This window comes from Aethalodelphis obliquidens, unplaced genomic scaffold (genome assembly GCF_003676395.1).
Source record: "Aethalodelphis obliquidens isolate GAN/ISIS:26980383/991018 unplaced genomic scaffold, ASM367639v1 scaffold1, whole genome shotgun sequence".
Lineage (NCBI taxonomy): Eukaryota > Metazoa > Chordata > Mammalia > Artiodactyla > Delphinidae > Aethalodelphis > Aethalodelphis obliquidens.
In genome coordinates this window covers 70,282,366-70,304,707 of record NW_020837945.1, presented here as the reverse complement: position 1 = coordinate 70,304,707, position 22,342 = coordinate 70,282,366, and the positions used below count along the sequence as shown (strand labels likewise).

Below are 22,342 nucleotides of genomic sequence, written 5' to 3'. Positions count from 1 at the left end.
AGCAGGGAACGTCACGGGAGAAGAAGCAGCCAGCTCTGACCGGGTGGAGAACATCCAGCGTAGATGGTGAGGAAGAAGCAGTGCCAGGCAAGGGGTCAGGCCGGCCTGCGGGGGCCGTGAGGGCCTGGCAGCTTGGGGGCTGGCTGTGGGCGGGCAGGTGATTAGTGTTAGTGCACAGTGTATGCATAAAAGGCAACGGTCTTAGGGGCAGGACAGGAATAAAGATGCAGACGTAGAGAATGGACTTGAGGACACGGGGAGGGGGAAGGGTAAGCTGGGACAAAGTGAGAGAGTGGCATGGACATATATACACTACCAAATGTAAAACGGATAGCTAGTGGGAAGCAGCCGCATAGCACAGGGAGATCAGCTCGGTGCTTTGTGACCACCTAGAGGGGTGGGATAGGGAGGGTGGGAGGGAGGCTCAAGAGGGAGGAGGATGGGGATGGATGTATATGTATAGATGATTCACTTTGTTATAAAGCAGAAGCTAACACACCATTGTAAAGCAATTATACTCCAATAAAGATGTTAAAAAAAAGGCGATGGTCTGTGAAGGAACGGGTAAGCTAAGGTGTATCTGCTGGGTCTTGTCTCATCTGCGTACTGTCCCAGTTGAAAGGAAAAGGGGGATGGGGAGAATGAGGCTGAGGGCAGGCCCCTGGCTTTCATTCTGAGAATTTGTGGGAGCCTTTAGGAGAGCAGGAAGAAGCCTGTTTACTGTGTGGGAGATGGCAGACGTTGGTCTCCCTGGGCAAAGTTTAACAGTGACGTGAAAGAGGAAAAAAGTCAGAGACCTAGAACCCTTGATTCCCACCCCAAACCCATTGTTGACTCCCAGATCTTCCCACGTCAGGAGTTGACAACACCATCCACCTGGTTACTTAAAGGAGAAGCCTAAAAGCCGCCCTCCGTGCTTTTTGTCCTCACCCTCTACATCTTTGTGTGTGCGTGCGTGCGTGTGCGTGTGCGTGTGCGTGTGTGTGTGTGGTTACTCCAGTTGCTTCTGTTTCCAGAATATATCCCGAATCTGCCCTCTTCATCTCCGCTGCTCTTTTCTGTTCTCTCTGCATCCACTCATGCTCTCCCTCTACTTCATGCTCACAGGAGCCAGTGTGCTTCTTAAAATGTAATTCAGGTCACCTCGCTCTCCGGCTGAACACCCTCCGACGGCTTTGCCGTTGCGCTGAGGTAAAATCACGCAAGGTCAGCAGGTCTGAGCCTGCTAGCTCTCTGGCCTCTTCTCACTCCACTCCAGTCCTAACCCACCAGACTGTTGTTTCTACATGCCCAGCTCCTTCCTGTCCTGGAGACGAGGCACGGGGTGTCCCGGGCTCTAGTGGAACCAGCCTTGCCGGCAGAGGGAGCAGCCAGTGCACATGCCCCAAGGCTGGAATGAGCTTGCATGTTTCAGGATGGAGAGAAGGGAGGCCACGGTGACTGGGTCATGTGGGACCAGGAAAAGGCAGTGAGGAGGGCAGACCGTCTTCTAGGCCCCAGGAGGGGTGTTAAGCAGAGGAGTGATGTGGAGAATAGACTGTGGGAAGCCAGGGCTAGTTGAGGGCCTGACACGTTGTAAATACTCATGGATTTGTGGAATAAACGATTGCTTCATGTGTGAGAGTGGGAGGTGGGAAGAGGGATGCGTGCTCGCAGTACTGTCTCTGTGACAGAGCTGTCCTCACATTCCTGGATCAGCAAAACACAGGGTCGGCAACCCAACACCTCCCTCCTGCTTTACCCCCCAGTGCGGTAGGACAGTGGACTGGACAGTCTTCTCCAGGGGAGGGAGAGGGCAGAGGGGCTGCTGGTGGAGCCCCTGCATCCTTGCTGTGGGGTGTGGTGTGGTCGGGGTCCGTGGCTGGGGAGCTGCTGTGGCGGGATCTCTGGAGACAAGGGTTTGGATGCACGTTTCGGGAGCGTTCGCCTTTTGCTTCTTGTGTTCCCGCTTCCCTTGTTCGCCCAGGAGCTGTCAGAGGGTGAGGATGCTTCTCCCTCATCAGGCAGGGGCCCCTCCTCCCTGACGTTTGTTTCCCCTGCCAGAGCAGGGACCCTCAGGCCAGAGATGCCTGGCTTGCCGTCAGTCAACAGTGAGGCCATGAGGTGACATTTTTAACTTAGGCTCAGGATGAAGTGCTAGCATTCGGTACTTCCAAGCTGCATGGTTGTCTTTCCTTTTTAAATGTTTGTGTTTTTTTCCTGATTATAAGAGTTAATATATGTTTATCATATAACATTTGGAAATTATAGAGAAGTAAAAGCAACAAATAAATTATCACCCATATTCCAACTACTAGAAGTGTATTAAAATATTAGCAATTGTTATTATTTCTCATTTACATGGAATATAAAGTTATCTAACTATATCCATGTATCTGTCTACATATCAATCCATGTGTACAGCCGTATGAATTTCCAGAATAGATATTATTCCAGTCTGTGGTCACTTTTTTCTAGCTATTTCTTTATTGGATATGTAGACTGTTTTCAGTTTTTCATTGTCATAAATAGTGCTGTGACTAAGTATCTTTGTGCAAAGATTTTTGTATTTATATCTGATTATTTGCTGAACGTTAATTCCTGGATGTGGATAATTTTAAGATCCTTGGCAGTACTACCAAATGGCCCCTTTGAATTGTACCAGATTATACTTTCACCAGCAAGTTGAGGAGAAGATGTTTCTGTGGGTGACTGACTGTGCAGCGCATCTGACAAGCAGGAAGTTTGGTGGACGCTGCTGAGGGAAGCGGGTCCCTCCAGAACAGGCTGGCAAGCTGTCCACCACGCTGTGTCCAGGGAGCCTGCATCTGGGAAGGGAGGTAGCCTAGCACAGTGCCTTGGCTAAGTGACCAGGCGGAGGGGAAATACAGTATTTTAGAAGGAACTAGAATACAGAATTGGGGATGGGGCAAGAGAATGCAACAGGGACTTTGCATCTTTCTAAATTAGAGTCATTTCATTGGCAATAATTGATCCCTTAAATTGTGGAGTACTGGGCAAAATTAGTGTTTTGTTTGGGGTCTGTAAGAGCGCTTTGAGAATTCTCTTTACGTTCAGAAAATCCTACATCCTCAGGATTAGAAAGGACCTTAGAAGATCCATCTTTATTCATTAAATGATAGGCTTATGTCCAAAATAAGGAGGGAAAAGAAGACTCTCGATTTCGTTTTAGGGCTCTCACTCTTTTGCCCCATCTACCCTGGTTGATTCCCAGCCGGAGTCAGTAATTTCACTTTGTGCTCAGAAACTTTTGGATTCTTTGTTCAGGGTGCGATGCAAGATGTGAGGTCCCCTTAGATCGGGAGATTATCTGACAAATCCAGATGCATCCAACGAATGATGTGATGGGGGCAGCTCATAGACATAGGTATTCCTGGAGAGGTTCTAGAAACCGGTGAAGCAGTTTCACAACCATCACAGTGACAGAGCTGTAGTTGGGGATAGAAATGGTGCTCCAGCAACTGGAGTGGCTAGAGGTGAAAACTGGTCCAAAAGGTCCGGGGTCAAGTTTTAGCTCTGCCATTTAGTCACCATGTGACTTTGGGCCTATCACTTCCTCCCCGGGCCTCCATTTCTTTATGAAATGATGGTCCATCCCATGCTAAAAGCTCCCTTTCTGAGAGGGCCCATCTTTATCCTGTGAACACCTCTCGACTTCCCTGATGCTGGTATAAAATGTGAGGAGGTTCCACACCAGGCTCCCCACCTTGAGGTCCAGGAGCTTTCGGAGCCTGTGTGAGGGACAGGGAAGGGCCACGCGCGCGGTGGCTCTGAACGTGCACTTGTGAGCCCACTAGACCTGCAGCTCCTTGGGAGGAAGCAGTAGGTCTTATCCCTCTTTGTGCCCTAGCGCCCGGCACAGGCCCTGTCCAGCCTGCCCGGGTACTACTGCAGAAGCACCTGCACCACCACGTGGTCAAGGGCTCCTGGTACAAGATCTCTTAAGGAGCCAGCAAGGCTATAGAGGCTGTTCAAAATGCACACATTGCTTTTGAGCTATATTTTGGTTTGGGGTACGTGAACTTCATGCCATGTGAGTGTGTGAGGAAAGCTGGCAGGTCAGATGGTGTAGGAAGCAAGCACGGCTCTGTGTTCCCAGTTGCTGGAGTTGCTGGGAGCGCTGGAGGGGAGGCTCTCAACTCACTGGAGACCCTGAATAACAGCAGGCCCCGCCTCTCTGGGCTGGGAGGGAGCTGGGCTGCTGGAGGCAAGGAGATGGATTTGATAAGTTTGACAAGTTTGTGCTGGATGTCTTTGATAAGTTGGGAGACGAAGACCAGGGAGGAAGACGGGTGATGAGAAGAGGGCAGAGGCCAAGGTCAAGCTCTCCAGCTGGCCCTGCGCCATCCTGGGCGTCTGAACTGAGGTGGTCGCATTGGAGGGAAGGAGTCGCAAGGATACGGGAAGAGGGACACCTGGTAGTAATCTGGTGGGATTTTTTTTCTTTGGGCAAGGTCATGACTAGTGATTACCATATGTTAGGCTAGTATTGAAAACCACTCCATTTTCCTTCCCCGGGTGGTAGGAGGAGGTGGAAGCAGCTTCAATGTGGGGATGAGTGTCACTCCTGTAGCCTCTGGGGCCACCAGGACGTTTGTTGATGCCATGGGTGAGCCCTTCTGGGATCATCTTTTGCCGGGTGTGGAGGAGAGGCCTCCTGGCTTTGCAGTCACAGACCTGGGGAGGTCCTGGCTGGGGGGTCAGATAGCCTCAGTCCAAATCCTAACAGTGCCACTGGCCAGCTGTGGGACCCTGGCAGGTTATTCAGCCTCTCTGCACCTTCAGGTTCTCATCTGTCAAATGGGCTATTAACAGGCCCCGCTCAGGGAATATAGTGTCGTAATCCCCTGTGGAGCAGATTGCGAGGTGCCTGGGCAGGAGAGCTCTATAAATACTGGCCACAACGACTCTCCCGAAACCAATGTCTATTAATACTGACCATTGTATTGGTGACAACGCACCCTTCACCTCCAGGCTCATTGGCCAGGGGACAAGTTCTCAATGCAAAGGGCTCAAGGCCACCTTCCAAGGACCTCTGTTACCTAGTCCGCTCTCACCCTGGACCCCTGCCAACTTCACCTGTGGTCTTCTAGAACTCTCTCTCTCCTTAGCTTCAGAGAAAAGAGCAAGATTTGAAGTCAGAAAAACTCAGTGCCACAGCCCTTGCCTATAATCATCTGAGGAGACCCAGTTAACACACGTGAAGCAATTAGGATTCAACAAAAACAGAATAGGAGGTATATGTGACTCCAAAATAATAAGCCTTTGAAAATCAGTCATAGTTAGACCTCTATGGCCAGTGAGTGTTCCCCTCCAGGTCAGAACCTTTGGAGGTCATTGACACGCCTCCAAAGTGTTTGAAGGAGTTGGGAGCTACCTTTAGAACCAGTGTGTGGGGCACAAGTGACTCACTGCTGAAGTTTTGCAGTTAAATCTCCTCCTGGATCCAAAGTGGGTTCACTCATCTTGATCGCCTTCATCAGTCACTAGATTGGGCTTTGAATTTGTGTCTGTGTCCAAAATAATCTAAACGCCTTATCAAGGGATGAAAAAATTGTCGTTATCCAGGAGAGTCAAGAGAATAATATTCTGCAGGCTCTATTGAAAATCAGAGATTTTAAGAATACAGCTCGAGCAATGACAGCATTGTTGGAATAAGTGTGGTCTTGATGGGACCTCCTTGAAGGGGATCAGACTCACTGGGTAGGTGGATTCTTGTGGTTTGCTAGGAATTATTTATAGTATAGTTGTGCCTTGTGGTAATGGAATGCCGCTGGCAGAGCTGGGAAGACAGATGCCAGTGGTGGCTCCAGGGCTCTGACGGGGTCAGAGGACTTCTGCTCTTAACTCCTTTGCTTTCTAGGTATGTGGCACTGGGCAGCTGCCTAACATCCACCTTTCCTTATGTTAAAAATGAAGATGATAATGTCTATTCTGCTTCCTTAACAAGGCTTTTGAGGAGAAGCAGATATAATTATGACTGTGAAACCACGTTTAAATGTAGACATAGCAAGTAATGAGTTATAATACAATGAACTGACTGTGACCTTGGGCGAGCTGTTTCATCTCTGAGCCAACTTCCATATCTGTAAAATGGAGAGGATAATACCAGTTGTGTCCACCTCACGGTGTTGTTGTAGGGGTGAAATGAATCAATCCACGTGTACGAGCTTCGTAAACATGCATGTGCTGCGTATGGGTTAGTCATTAATGCTCCCCTGGAACACATCGGGCAGTATCATTACTCTAAGTGAGGTGGGGCTCTATGGAGAAGGTAGATGCAGGAGGTGAGAAGAAAGTGGGAGAACATTCTATGAAGTCTCAGTGGCCTTTTTCAAGCCTCCTTCTCTTTGTCCTCTCAGCTGGCACTGGCTAATTAGCTCCTTCCCATCTCTGCCCCTCCCACCAAATGGGATGTTCCTCACAGCTCTGCCCTTGGCCTTCTCCCTCCAACTCAGTGAAGTGAACATTTATTGAGCATTTCCTGTGAGCCATAGTCTCTCATAAGGGACACAGAAATGGGATCGTGTAAGTTATAATTGTATAACAAGGTAAAACAGTAGTGTTGAGGGAGAGAGTTGTCTCTGGGAAGGCTTCCTGGAGGTGGTGGCCTCTGAGCTGGGTGTGAGAAATGAGTCAGATTTTGCCAGAAGGCCAAGGGGAAGGAAGCAGGGCACTCTAGGTAGGAGGACTGCAGGAAGGAAGGCATGGAGGGAAGACAGCAGGGCTTCACCTGTTTTCTCTGAGGGGGAGATCCTCCTCTTTCTTCTCTGCAGAAACCCAGTTCCAAGCCTTCAGCCACCAGTCAGACATTGACACATTCGTTTATCCTGCTTCACTTTCAACAGCACAGATAGCGGTTATAAACGCAGACATGTCTCCCTTTCCTCCCCTAGACCCGACCACCCTTTGCCTGATAATGGTCCTGTTAATCTCTCCATTGCACATTCAAAACCTCCATCATCTTTGTCTCATTGCCTTTTCTCACTCACAGGTAATAAGTGTGGACTCTTCCCTCCCTTCGTTCCTCCCATCCTCCCTTTCTTCCTTCCTCCTCCTAAATCCCATCACTTGTTAATCAGATGGAATTAAGTACCCATAATTCCATTTGGACAGTGGGTGACCTAGGCTGTCAAGGCGTGTCACCCCATTTGGGTTGTGAAGCCGCAGTGTGGACCCCGGAGTCCCTTGGAGGTCATCCTGGAAGCACACCAGGAGGTCCTCCTCAGCCCTTTCCTGTTTCCCTTTCAGAAGCTGTCTTTGTTTTGCTCCTTCCTCTCCTATCCTTCATTCTTTATTTCTGTCTTTTTAAATTGATCTTTGGAGTCAGACAGACCTGGGTTGATACCAAGCGCTACTGTTTGCCGTGCAACCTTGGCCAATTTACTTATCTCACTATACCTCAGTGTCCTTATCAGAAAATAAGGATAATAATGGTACCTACCTCCAAGGATTGCCAAGAGGATTAACGGGGACGGTCCCTGCGAAATGCTGAGCACGTGCCTGCAGGGAGCAAGTGCTCCCCTCATTTGGCTGCCATAATAATAGCCAATCATTACCCTACTCTGGTGGGCATCTTTTTACAAAACATTCTCCCTAGCTTTATTTCTCCCTCCCTCTGTAAGTTTCCCCCTTTTATTTCTCTTTTCAGCCCCCTTCCTTTCTTCTCCCTCTATTTTATCTTTTTTCTTCACTGGCTGTGGCATACAACTTGATTTTTTAAATAATGGTTATGTTTGAATCGAGTGTCATGTTTCCCAATCTTAATTTTAAAAGGCTATCAGTAAACCTTTAATGTATCTTCTGAAATAGATTTTACTTAAACCCCTGCGGGCTCCTCGCGTTCCCACGCTGAGCCCGCCCCTCGTCCCTTGAGAGGCAGTGACCTTGGCGACCACCTTCCTCCCCTTCCCCAGTCCAGGCCTCAGCATCGGTCCAATGTGTACATTTTCTAATGCTGTAAACTTTCCAGACAAATGATGCTTCTCTGGTTTCCTTAAAGTCCTGGGCCACTTCTTACAAGTCAGTGGAGTAAATGGACCCCAGAACGTGTAAAGGCACCGGCGTCTGGCTCAGTTCGCCCGCCGCCCCGGTAGCGGCGCTTCCTGCCCCCTTCCCACGCCTCTCCCCCTTCCTCCTCGGAACCAGGATGTTTTCCTTGCCTCTTTATTGTTTCACTAACCTGGCAGGCCTCCTTTGGTGGAGCCCTGCCACCAGGCTTCCTCTTTGGGTGTGAGCAAATGTCAGGGTGACCTCGCGGGAGGCAGGGAGGCTGGCTCCCCGGGCTCCCACCCCCGGCCCCGACCTTCACCTCTGCCGCTGCTTGCTTCTGCCTCTTTCTCAAAACTGCCTCTTTGCTAAGGAGACTCTTCTTCAGCCCCTCCATGGGCGTTTATTTTTCAGAGGGTAAGAGGGGCAAAGAAAACCGAGGCACAAGGTATAGGCCCCCCACAGAAAGCCTTTTTGTTTACTTATTTAACTGAATGGGAATCTTCTGACCTTTGACCCTAGGTCTGTTTCTCAAGGTCCTTTTTTTTCCCCTTAAACCTATAGAATTATTTTTAAAGCAAGGAGCATGAGGTCATACCAAGGTCCTTCATCTTTCATTCCTGCCTGGATAGGCAGCCTCTTTCCTTAGTGCCCCTGAGGCCGCCTCAGGGGTGATTCCCTTTCTGGAAGCCTGACCCCAGACCCAGGGGCCCCAGGTCAGTCGACTCTGGGTCACGGCTCAGCCTTTTGTCCTGGAGGATGGGCATCTGGACAAAAGCTCACTCTCTCACGGGGAGGGGAGGATAATGTGCCTTGTAAACTTCATGCTTTTCATTACTAGGGGCTGTTCCAGGGGAATCTTTTTAAAAATCACATCATCGGAGTTTAAGTCCAAACACTTCTCAATGTGTATGTTTTTTCTTGGGGCCGCTCCTTTCAGGGTAAGAACAAGGAAGGAAACGAAACTCCCCGAGAGCCCTGGACAGTCCAGATCGAGAGCTGAGTCTTTTGTTCACACAAACTCATTTGGCTCCTAAATGTCCTCCACCCAGAATCATTACATCCGCAGCAGCGTTTCAAAACACTGCCCAGAGTGGCCGAGCTGAGTAGGCGGCTGCCTTTCTGGTGAGGTTGCAGCCACCCTCCCCCCGAGCGCCCAAGGTTCCTGCCTGCCCCAAAATATCCTGCCGCCGGCCATCTGGCCTGAAATCCCCCTCATTTGGAGGATTCCTGGGGTGCAGACAGTGAGGCCACGAGGGCTCTGCTATGGAAGGCCGGGGGTGTTTGGAGGAGGGGGCGGCAGCTGGGGGAGGGAGGATGGGATTCTGGTCTTAGCCCTGTGCCTTCCAGACTCCCCGGGCGCCCCCTCTGCCTTGCTGGGCCGCTTCCTACACTCCAGCAGCACCACAGGGATTTATTCCCGTGGTTCGGCTCTCTTGGAAGCAGGAAGCTCCTTGGAGCAGATTCTACCGTGTCTTGTGTGTGGTTGCTGCTCAGTAAATATATGCATTTTTTATTGTGGTAAAATATATGTAACGTAACGTTTACCATTTTTACCACTTTAAGTGTACAATTCACTGGCATTGATTACGTTCACAATGTTATACAAGCATCACCACCACCCATTTCCAGAAAGTTTTCGTTTTCCAAATAGAAACTCATTAAGTAATAATTCCCCATTCCTCCCTCCCTCCAGCCCCTGCTAACCTCTATTCTACTTTCTGTCTCTATGACTTTACCTATTCTAGGTACCTCAGATAAGTGGACTTAGGTAATATTTTTCCTTTTGCGTTTGGCTCATTTCACTTACCATAATGTTTTCAAGGTTCACCCATGTTGTAACATGTGTCGGAATTTCCTTCCCTTGTAAGGCTGAATAATATTCCATTGTATGCATATACCACATTTTGTTTATCCATCTACCCGTTGATGGGCACTTGGGTTGCTTCCACCTTTTGGCTATTGTGAATAATGCTGCTATGAACGTGGGTATACACGTATCTGATTCCCTGCTGTCAGTTCTTTTGTATATATGCCTAGCAGTGGAATTGCCGGAACAGCTGGTAATTCTATGTCTCAGTTTTTGAGGAACCACCAAAATGTTTTCCGCAGTAACTGCATCATTTTACATTCCCACCAGCAAAGCACTTAGGTTCCAATTTCTCCACATCCTCGCTAACACTTCTTATTTTTCATTTTTGTGATAATAGCTATCCTAATGAGTGTGAAAGTGAACATTTAAAAAAATTTGTAAATGCCACTCACTGACCACATTGTGGATTTGGAACTGTTACTACCCCTTTGGGCCCCAGTCCTGTCACGTGAGGGTCAGAGTAGTTGGTTGCTGGGGTCCGTGAGGACAGAGGTCGCCTCTGGAGAGGGATGGGGGTACCACAGACAACCCAGCCGATTTCCCAATTCTGCCCAGAATGAATGATGCGAAGCCCTGTGGGTGCTAGCTGGCGAAGCAGGCCACACATACCATCCATTAGTTTGGGAAGAGCTGGCTGAACTTCCCTCTTGGTCCATCCTGGTGTCCATGTGGGTGTGTGAATTAGGAAAGATACTGGAATGAAAGAGCTGGCCTCTAGTCTCTGCTCTGCCACTTATTTTCTGGGTTATTCTGGGCGAGTGACCTCAGTACTGAGCCTCAGTCAGTTTTTTTCTTCTATAAGATGGTGAAAGAATTCCTATCCTACCTGCCACTCAGAATGTCAGGATCTAACAGGATAACTTAGCCCCCCCGAAATTATCCTGTAAAAAGTGCTTTGCAGTTGTGAACGTGTGGGATTTCTTAAGTTCATCTCTGAGAATAGGAGCCTAATTTCCTTCTCCCTTAAAGTTCCTGTGAACAGTATCCTCCTCCTCTTGTGGTTTCCACATCCATCACACCAAAGGGATTAAAAAGAAAGGGGCGGGGGGTGTGTGTGACAGTCTCTATCTTTTTAAAGTCTCTTTTCTTCCCTCCCTGTGTGAGCCGTTGAATTTCAGAAAAATCTTTTAAAATTACAAAGAAACCTGCTATCATAGTTCTAAGATACAACCGTGCAGATTCAAGGCACCCAGCTCCACAGCACTCTGAAGAGTGTTTCCCAAGTCGAGGATCCCAGGAAAGCTCCGAGGGGTGGGGGGACAGGAATGGGGAATTCCACAGCTAGGGGTCAGTGTCTCACCTTCCAGAACCTCTCCCTCGTGAACCTTAACCCCTAGCCATCTGACCATCTTCCATCTTCCGAGCGACACTCGGGAAAGTCCTGGGGACTTTGGTTGACTCATCTCTGGACTTTTTGCAGGCCTGGTGTCCATGGCCTCTCTCTGCTGTATCTCTGCATGCACAGCCTTCCTGACTCCTACTTTTAATGTCATCCTGTCCTTCCCTTGTCATCCGTGTGTCTTTCACTGGCTCTTGTCCTCCCGCCAAATTCAAGTTTGCCCCTCAATTCAGTCCTTGACCCCTACTTTCCCCTTCATCTGCCACCTCTTTGTCCTTCCTCCTGATCAATAGCCCACATCTTAACTGCCCGTCACACATTTCCACCTGGAAGTTATAACATCAGCCCAAACTTCATATTTTGAAAACAGGCTTTTCTTCTCCCATAAATTCATTCTCCAGCCAGGCACTACTTCTTTGTTATTCTTTTCATTACCCGTGAAATTCATCTCTGAGTTAGAAGCTAATTTCGAAGTCCTCTTGCTCCGTCTTCCAGCTAATAACATGCAGCTGCCGTCAAGCCAAGTCTGTCCGATTCCAAAGCCCACGTGATAGGCACCATCTCGTTCCTCTTAGAAACGGGGTGCAGTGGGGTTTAAGGCTGAAGTTTGGAGGCTGGTGAGACTTTCTTTGGCCCTGCTCATTGGTTAGTGCCTTGGAGGCCCTGTGTCACCGAATAAGTGGGGGTGTGATGGAAGGGGACCTGGGTTCAGATTCTTTTCTCTCTGCTGTTGAGCCTGTGACCTTGAACAATCAATCTTTCTGCCCTCAGTCTCTCCATGTGCCATGACACCTACTTGACCAGCTGTCACGTGCAGCAAATGAGATAACACAGGTGAAAACACTTAGCACTGGGTAGGGAGATCTGAACCTAAATGGAGGGAAACGAAAATAAAGCGCTTGTGCTTCAACACTGGGCCCCAGAAGCGGGAGTGTAGCTGGCGGCATTTGACACGGGGCCGCGCAGCGGTAGATGGTGCAGCACGGGGGCGGCCGGGCCACCGGGAAGAAATTGCCTCTTTGGATGATGGCACACTCCCCGCAAACACCCACTACACTGCTCAGGAACAATGCAAGCTGAAAAACCCCAAATCATGGGGTGGGTGGCGAGGAGTTGACTCTGTAGCAGCTGCTAATTAGGAAATCCTACTCCTGGGCCGTGCTAGCATCCCTGATGTTGTTGGTTCACAAACAGATGTTTTGGAACATTAAGACATTACAGAAGTGGAAGTTGTCAACTTGGGAAAAAAAAACAAAAACAGGCAAAGCAGTAAAACTCTCTTGTTAATTTAATCTCCATTCATGGTACAAGGGAAAGTGATGGCCTGACACAGGGGGCTGAGTGCAGAGGGAAGGATGGTATTTCCAGCTCAAAAGACACCTGGGAAATTGGGACATCTAAACTCCAGTATGAGGCTGGTCGGTGTGGCTCGGTTGCCACAGGATGTGAGTGGGGCTTGAGCAATCGCCGCTGACCCTCTGGGGAGAGGGATGGATGAGGTGAGGAGTGCCAGCCTCTCCTGAGCCTCGGGACGCCCCTTCCTAACCCCCAAGGCTGCCCCTGAGTGTCTGGTGGCACACGGCCTCTTCTCTTCACTGCCCAGCTGGCCCAGGCTCCGCAGCCTGAGGCATACCTTCTCCTTTCTCGAGGGCCAATTTCTCTTCTCCACAAAGAGGAAGAGCAGGTTCCCTGATACCTTCCCCTGCATGTGGTAGGTCGCTGTCCAGTCCTGTGCACTTTACTCTGAATTGCTCTCCCGCTCAGGGTTTACACCTGTGCTGAATAGGGAGCCACACCACAAACAGAAATTCAACCACAGGAGCCCTAAACAACTCAGGGCTTCTGCAAGGACTCGTCCTTGGACTAAAGTAAATATTTTAGCGTTTGACTCATTGTTCTTCCTGAGATACAGCCTGGAATGGTGTAAAGCACTTGATGTTCACAATCAAACAAGACCTTGAACGGCAGAGAGTGTGGCCTGGGGTGCTGCCTGCCCCATCCTGCGTGGTTTGTTAATCCCTTTTCTGAGGAACAGTTCATACGCAATCAGAGGAGTAGAGGCACATCCAGAGCTAAACAGGGGCAGTGGGATACTGTTCTTTTGGAATCCCAGGCCAGTGACATCAGGGGCTTGTCTTGTAAAATTTAATTTTTATCAAACTTATGCATGCTTTAAAGATCAAATATGTTTTATAAGGCTATTATAAAACCCCTGACCACTCCTACCATTGTCATTTTCTGCTTCCCACTTTCAGCCCTTTCAACTATTCTTTTAGGAATTATGTCCATATCTCTAAATCACATGCTTATGTTACTGTTTATTGTTTTTTTTTGGTTTTGGTTTTAGGCAATGTTCATTGATTTCTCTCAGTGGAAATTTTATATCATTCCAAGCTCTACCACTTTTTTTTTTTTTTATTTTCTTTTTTTTTTTTTTTTGTTGTTGTGGTATGCGGGCCTCTCACTGCTGTGGCCTCCCCCGCCGCGGAGCACAGGCTCCAGACGCGCAGGCCCAGCGGCCACGGCCCACGGGCCCAGCCGCTCCGCGGCACGCGGGATCCTCCCGGACCGGGGCACGAACCCGCGCCCCCCGCATCGGCGGGCGGACTCCCAACCACTGCGCCACCAGGGAAGCCCTCCAAGCTCTACCACTTTTATTCTTTAGGGTCAGCTTGAGGAACTTTAAAGTGCATTTTTGACACAGCTTAAAGTTACCTTCTCCAATACAACATGATTCTGATCATCCCCTTCCAACTTATGTGCTATTGTTATCCAGGATTTGCTGTCTTGTTTTCTTCCTTTTTTTTAAAATTTAATTTAATTTATTTTTGGCTGTGTTGGGTCTTCATTGCTGCGTGTGGACTTTAGTTGTGGCGAGCAGGGGGCTACTCTTCGTTGCGGTGCTCGGGCTTCCCATTGTGGTGGCTTCTCTTGTTGCGGAGCACGGGCTCTAGGCACGTGGGCTTCAGTAGTTGTGGTACGCAGGCTCAGTAGTTGTGGCTTGCAGGCTTCAGTAGTTGTGGCTCGTGGGGTCTAGAGTACAGACTCAGTAGTTGTGGCGCACGGGCTTAGTTGCTCTGCGGCACGTGGGATCTTCCTGGACCAGGGCTTGAACCCATGTGCCCTGCATTGGCAGGCGGATTCTTAGCCACTGCACCACCAGGGAAGTCCGCCATTACCTTTTTGAATATAGCCGTTTCTCCTTTTTCTCATTTCCTCTCCTAGAACTCCAATTAGATATATGTTGGACTTTCTTACTCTATCTTCCTTGTCTCTTCACCTCTTTTTCATAGTTTCTGTATTTTCATATCATCTCAGCATTCTCTTGTCATCTGTCTTGTAATTCTTAATTCCCTTTTCAGCCGTATCTAATCTGTTAAGTTTCCTAATTTTAATTATTATTATTTTTTCAATTCTAGAATTTCCATTCAGATTTCTTTCATATATTTTGGCCATTATGTATAGTCTCTTTTTCTCTCATTTTCAATTTCTTCTTATCTCTTTTCATGGAGTTTTATTTACTTACATTCTTTGTCTGATAATTCTAGTAGTTGAAGTCTTTGCTTGTCTAGTTTGCTGACTTTTGCCTACAGATGCCTTTTTCATGTTTATTTTGTGATTTTTTTTTTTTACTGTTATCTCTTATTCCCTAGGATTTTGTCAGTAAATAATAAAATTGGATTAAAGGTATGTTTATCTAGAGAGAATTCACATTTGTTTCTGCCAAGTACCCAGAGGCACTGTATATCAGGACCACTTTTCCTCCCCAGTAACAGAATATGCGTGTGTGTGTGTGTGTGTGTGTGTGTGTGTGTGTGTGTGTGTGTGTGTGTGTGTTTTGAGATATAATTTATATACCATAAAATTCAGCCTTTTAAAGTACAGGCATACCTCCGAGATATTGTGGGTTCAATTCCAGACCACTGCAATAAAGCGAATATCACAATAAAGCAAGTCACATGAAATGTTTGGTTTCCTAGTGCATGTAAAAGTTATGTTCAGGGCTTCCCTGGTGGCGCAGTGGTTGAGAGTCCACCTGCTGATGCGGGGACGCGGGTTCGTGCCCCGGCCTGGGAGGATCCCACGTGCCGCGGAGTGGCTGGGCCCGTGGGCCATGGCCGCTAAGCCTGCTCGTCCGGAGTCTATGCTCTGCGGCGGGAGGGGCCATGGTGGTGAGAGGCCCACGTACCGCAAAAAAAAAAAAAAAAAAAGTTATGTTTAAACCATACTGTAGTATGTTAAGTATGCAATAGCATTATGTCTAAAAGATACAGTGTACGTATCTCAGTTAACAATAATGCTGTTGGTACCAATAGACTTGCTTGATACAGGGTTACCACAACTTTGAATTTGTAAAAGATGCAGTATCTGTGAGGCACAATAAAATGAGGTATGCCTGTATATAGTTCACTCGTTTTTAGTGTATTCACAAGGTTCAGGACTACTGTTTTAGAAATTTTAATTTTATTGGGGTATACTTGATTTACAGTGTTGTTAATTTCAGGTGTACAGCAAAGTGATTCAGTTATACATATAGATATATTCATTCTTTTTTAGATTCTTTTCTCTTATAGGTTATCACAGAATATTGGGTTGAGTTCCCTGTGCTATACAGTTGTCCTTGTTGGTTCCCTATCTTATACATAGTAGTGTGTGTATGTTCATCCCAAGCTCCTGATTTATCCCTCCCCCATACATTTCCCCTTTGACAACCATAAGTTTGTTTTCGATATCTGTAAGACTGTTTGTTTTGTAAATAAGTACATTTGTATTATTTTTAAAAAATTAGATTCTAGGACTTCCCTGGCGATCCAGTGGTTAAGACTCTGCACTTCCAATGCAGCGCAGGCAGGTTCGATCCCTGGTCAGGGAACTAAGATCCCACATGCTGTGAGGCATGACAAAAAAAAAAGATTAGATTCCACATATGAGTGATATCATATGATATTTGTCTTTCTCTGTCTGACTTACTTCACTTAGTATGGTAATCTCTATAGGACCACTTTTAAACACACCCTTGGCTTGAGGTTTAGACCACACAGGTATTGTGACTTTGTGCTGCACCCTGATGTGAGGGCTAGCTTTATGGTTATAAATCCTTGAGTGAGAGTTATTTTTCCAGATTCCCTTGCTGTCCTCTTCTGCAGGGAAGGTTTGTTTCTATTTGCCTTACATCCAAGGTATAGCCCTGGTCCTAACTTCATATAGGAGTTTCCTCTCAGACTCCCTCCTTAAGAATTTTGTCTCTTATCTCCTGCATCCCTGTGGCCATCAGAACAGAAGTTCAAGGTCACAAATATTGAGCAGGTGCCCCAGGGCAGCTGCCAGCTTCAGAGTTAGCTCAACTCTCGGAATTCGAACTCTCAGTTCATTTTTGACCTCACAAGATTTGTGTGCCAACTCAGCAATGCATTTAGAAGTATTTTTTTTTAAAAAAAAAAAAAACATTTTATTCAGCATTTTTAGTTGTTGTTAGTGCAGGGTTATTCAGGATACTGCAGGACTATTGTCTACCTTTTAGTTTTGTTTATAGAGTGCATTTTTCCTGCCTTCCATTTTTAGTCAACCCTCCAGGGAGACAACATGGTTCAGGGCTAACCATGTCCTGTCTTCATGTGGCCACTCTTTTCCTTTTGAAGACTAGAATTCCTTGAGCTGACTAGATCTTGGGATATCCATCCTTTGTTCCCTGAAGAAGGGGACGTGGCTGCTTCCAGAGGCCCAGCCACGCTCACCATTGGCCAAGTCTCACACTCATCTTGAGGCTGTAATAGAGCTAAATACAGTTCCTTCCCTTTGCTCACGGCTTACCAGTTTTGGAGCATGGGTTTTAAGTCCCTTCTGCCTCCCCACAATCACTTTTTTTCTGGCTTCTTTTGAGAATAACTTCTCTCATTGTGCCAAGTTGACCAAGAGGGTAGGGAAGGCATCCTCAAATCCTTTCCCTTCCTCTTTTGGAGGCCAGCTTGCCTTTGCAGCTCAGAGAGGAAGAACAAAGGTTACATGTGTCCATAACCCCAGAGTCCCAAGTTGAACTTGTGGACTTGGTGGCTGCCCCAGAAACACCCCTCCACATCCCATTTCTAGCTGATTGTGGACCTTGCCTGTCTGGGCCTGGGCCCCAGAGGAGTCCAGATGCCTAGGAAGCTCCCTCCTCCTTAGGAAGCTTCTGTTAATTATCACTTACAGGAAAAAGAATAGGAAGCATGAAAACAGTAATTCTCAAGGGGCTCGGGGAGGAAATGATTCCCTTAGGAAAGGGTGTCAGAATCTCTTTACGGAAGAATTTATAATCACCACCCCTCCAACTCCAGTAAGTGAGCCACTGCTTCAGGTTGGAGTGGACCAGCGTGGGGACAGTGTTGAGAACCATTGCTCTAGAATTGCACTGTCCATATAGCAGCCGCTAGCCACATGTGTCTAGCCTGCTCTTGAAGTGTGGCCAGCAAAATACTCTCTGGATTTTAAAGATTTAATACTAAAAAAAGAATGCAAAATATCTCAGTAATTTTTATATCAATTACATATTGAAGTACCATTTTGAGTATGTTGGAGTAAATAAAATATTTATTAAAGTTAATTTCACCCGTTTCTTTTTACTTTTAAAACTGCGGCTACTACAGAATTTAAAGTTACCGATGTGGCTTGCATTTGTGGCTTACTTTATACATCTCTTGGACAGGGCTGATCTAGAAGATAACTTGCTCCTTTGGGATTGTGTGTGTGTGTGTGTGCACCCATGTGCGTATGATATTTTGAGTTGAACTGTAGGTTCTGCCTGCAGGCTTTACTGGTCCGATGGTTGGACATTTTTGCCTGACTCGTATAGATAGAAGTGACTTCATTCATCCCTGCAGAGCTTTCTCAACAGCCCCCGATCGTCAGCAGAAAGAAAAATATCATTCCCAAATGGGAAAATAAAAATGGGTTTTTTCAAGGACCCATGTGATCAGCAACAACTTCAAATTGGTCTCTTTCTATCAATTTTCATCACTTATTCCACTTGTTATAAAATTTAACCCTATATGGTATTGTTGCTTCATAATTTCTTCCCCTGGATTGCAAGAATAATTACTGTTGGAAAAAAGAAAGGTGAGATCATTCTCGTTGAATCCACTTCTCCTGATATATCTGCTCATATACCTTTTCTGAAGGTTTACTTCTCTTTTCAGAAGCCAACAAGTCCTCACTGATCCATTTTCCTATTGTTTCAGCTGCTGTAAAAAACCACTGGCTAGAAAGCAACACTGAACAACCCCACACAGAAAATATTACCTTTGATCAGAATCAAGTGGACTTTTCAACAGTGGTCTCCAAAGAGGATGTGATGGTTCAGACCCCCAGGAAGAGCCACGCTTCTTCAGATGCTCCAGGAAACTTCCCTCCACAAACTGAAACAGCAGCTACAGGAAGAAGTGACTCTTCAAGGAGGACAGATGTCACCCTTTCCCCTGTTGGGCCTGAGAGAGCAGCCGCTCTGACTTCCCAGAGCAGCACCTTAGGTGAGTTTAGGCCGACGACACTCATGTCACGCATGTATGTCCAGTCCTGGAAAACCTAATGTCTGCTGGTCTCTGCCTTCCCCCATCCTGAGCCGCAGTGCTCAGCCACGGGTCCTGGGCCAGGGTGAACCAGACCTGTGCCTCAGGCTCCACCTGGGGCTCCCTGTGGTTCACTGAGTTGTAAGCCTAGACCAGGTGAGGGTGCAGTTTTGCTGAGTGGCCTGACCAGTGCCATGGAATCTACATTCCACGGCCAGGCTGAATCCACACAACAGCGGCAGTCCCGCCACACGCTGCAGTCTCCCAGGTACCGGGTCTGGTGGGCTGCTTGGCTGCGTGTTCGTGTTGACGTAGCTCAGATGGCTGTTCTCGCTGTGGTCTGCACAGCTCTGTGGTTTGCCGTTTTTAGCAAAGGATTTCAAGAAGGGGCTGGGGCTGGACGAGCAGGATTTGATTGAGGAAAGGAAGACAAAGAAAGCTGGCACCAGCTAGTACCTACGCTGTACCAACATGTCTCTCAATTCTCACAGCCAGTGGTGAGGTCACGTTACTCTCATTTTAGGAATTCGGAAACTGAAGCTAGAGAAATTAATCAATCCAACGTGTGCAGGTCAAACAGTTAACAGGTTTCGGAGCTGAGATTTGTGCCTAAGCCTGTATTGGTGGGAAGGGTGGCTGAGGAGTGGGATGCCTGGACCACATGAGCAAAGATACAGAGGAAGGAAGAGAAGTGTGGCCTCTTCGTGGGTGGCAAGGCCAGCAGCCTCCCTCGGGGTGGGCATAAGTCACACACAGAGGAGAGGAGCTGCGGGTAGGACAGTCCTGTGCGTGGGGTTAGGCACAATTACTGAGGACTTTGAAAACCAAGCAGTTCTGATTTGGTGTGGTGGGAAAAGTCACTGGAGGTTTTCGAACAGGCAGTGACATGATTAAAGTGAATTTGGGCAGGGTTCACTTGGCACGTGGGTGTAAGATGTCTGGGGTGAGAGATGGGGCAGAAGGAACCTGGAGTCCAGGGGACCACCCAGGCAGACACAGAAATCCAGATACCAGGTGCTAACATGTGGCCTGCTGGCCTCAGGGATGGAGAGGAAGGGATTGGTGAAGGCTTGATAAAATCGGTACAGCTTGGTGATGTGATGGCCTAAAAGTAGAGGCTGAAGCCATCAAAGATGACCCCATGGTTTCACACCCTAGTGATGGGAGGTCTGGTTGGGGGACTCAATTCTGTAAAGAGTACCTAGGACAGTATTTAAAGTTCCATTCGTGAATGATGGATATAGAGCTTAGAAACGGCCCGTGACGCAGCCTGGGTTTGCTGGTCATCCAGATAGTGGACATTTTGTTTATGTTAAATTCAAGTGAATTCTGGGACCAACTCTGTGGAATGTGAGTGATGAGTCACGAGGATCAGAAGCCCACCTCTGGTTCTTTATCGTCTGATACTTAGCTTCGTTGTGCACCTCTGCTGATAATTTTACCGCAAAATGCAGAATCTTTGTTTGTGAGATCTGAAAACAGTCTTTGTCTTGGTTTGTGGTCTCTCCTTCAGGAGGTGATTTTTCATAGAATGAACAATGGCTCCTAATTTCTTCTCGTGTCTATTTTATAGAGGTCAGAGGTGAGCCCACTCAAAGATTGTTCAGACATTTGGAAGTCCGCTGGTGGAATTTTAATTGTTGCTGTCTGCTTTCAGCCTTGGGAAGGCATCGCCCGCCGTCCAGCAGTTCAGGGTCAGAAGGAAGAACCGCCCCTCCTCACACGGAAAGCGGAACATCCTGGGGTTCCCCGGCAAGGGGGCAGGGGCTCCCTGAAGAAGTGACTGTGCACACCCAGGTGGCTGCCACTTCAGTTTTGACCCAGTCTTCTCTTCCTGCTGTGGAGGGGGGAGAAGAGACCACACTCCCCAGGCAGAGAAATTCCTCAGGACCAGAGCTCTCCTGGCTGCCTCTTTCCAGGACACTGGCTCACTTCCCTCCCTCAGACCAGTCCGCATGTGAGTACTGCTATCCCAGCTGCACCCTCTGAAGTCATTCAGAATAGAAATAAATAGCCCCGGATAGCCAGCTAGTTACATGCTCATCACAGGGGCTGAGGGGAAAGGACTTTAAGCACCAATGCAAAGTATTGGTTCAAAGTACAACCTGCCCAATTTATCTCAGTGTTGAAGTTCATGTCTAAAATGTATTTTCTTTAACTGTATAAGGAGGAAAATAATAGTTGGTCTGGTGGCTGCTCTAGGCCTTTCCGTGCACCAACCCCTGCTTTTCCCGTCTCCCCACACATATACGCGTAACAAAGACTCAGTGCAGCTGGTGTGTGGTCTTGCACAAGGGGCCACTGTTCTGGGGTGAATGAAATGGTGAACATTGTTTCACTTGATGAGGAGTTATATTTGTATTTCTTCATTATTGCAAAAATGTTTCTTTCAATGGCAAAGATAACATAGATAGACATTTTTCTGGGCATCATTTCAAAAAAACTATACAGGCAGGTGTTTGCAAGACTGCAGCAGTGGAGCGCTGGCCTCTCTGCATTCCAACCCCTAGTCATCAGTTATGTGTCTGTGCAGGCCTTCCATCTCCACTGAGCCTTTTGTCAACCCTCTGAGCCTCTGTGCCATGTACCTTGTCACACCAGCTTATCTGATGCCTTCTACCCAGATAGCCTGTAATCCGCTTGAAGACACAGATTGTGTTTATTACTTCTCTTAGTTAGGTTCCCCTGCCCCACAGTGAGGTACAGTTGATGAGTAAGGGGATGAGCATGTACCTAAATATCACAGGGGTCATCCAGCCACAGGCCGATGTTGGAAACTCTGCCCACTGTTTCTCTTTTCCAAGGTTTTATACCGAGCCTGTGCGTGCTTCTTGTGTTTTCATCTCCATGCCATAGGGAGCAGGACAGAGAGGGTTGGAAATATTCTTGGGAAATAGGTGGCTTCAGAAATTGCCATTTCAAAATTTTCATAGGTCAGAGGTTTTTAGAAGTACTTTCCAAGACTAGGGTTTCAGGTTTATGTCATCAAAGCAAAAACAGAACCCAGAGGCCCTTTCTGGAATGCCTATTTAAAGCAGCCCATTCCCCTTCCATATACTCTGTATACAGTTTCCTGCTGACTGGGTATATATGTAATTTATGATTCATATTTTTAGGAGATTGGTTTTTAAGATTATTCTTAAACATTGGTTAGATAGGATAAAAGCTACGATCCTTTCCAGCTTCAAAGTTCTGTGGTTCAGTGGTTTACAACCAGCTTTATGAAATGGTGGAAAGGAAGCTAAACTTGATTCTGGTCAGGGTCATTTAATATTTATACTTTAAATTCAACCCACTACTGTGGTATATATACTGTGGTATATTTGAAAATCAGCCTATGTTTCCAGCTACTGGCCTTGACTCTGTAGTCACCTGTACTTTTTAACATTAAAAAAATAATTAGCCCTCCAATTCCTTGAGCATTCATTCTTTTAGAACCTTATACTTTTAATTTTTGAAGAGTTCTACCATATCGTTCCTCTTCCTTGAGTTTCACTGGGCATTTCTATTTCTTCTTAGTGAACTGGATGTTCTGTGCTAGGTAGGGTCCCACCTCCCTCTTAGATACTGGAGGGGGCTTTGTGTGCTGTTAAATGAAGG

The 22,342-nt window shown here is 47.3% G+C and overlaps 1 protein-coding gene across 4 annotated transcripts in view; it reads left to right on the top strand.

Moving 5' to 3' along the window:
* HEG1 (heart development protein with EGF like domains 1) overlaps window positions 1-22,342 on the top strand; it is an 82,384-nt gene that overhangs the window by 6,187 nt on the left and 53,855 nt on the right. For 3 of the 4 annotated variants that reach the window (XM_027107022.1, XM_027107005.1, XM_027107016.1), the window contains exons 2-3: window positions 18,416-18,703; window positions 20,400-20,699. In XM_027107022.1, coding sequence (XP_026962823.1) covers window positions 18,416-18,703; window positions 20,400-20,699 — 588 coding nt within the window. The remainder of the gene's footprint in view (window positions 1-18,415; window positions 18,704-20,399; window positions 20,700-22,342) is intronic. The other variant, XM_027107018.1, reaches the window with a different exon arrangement.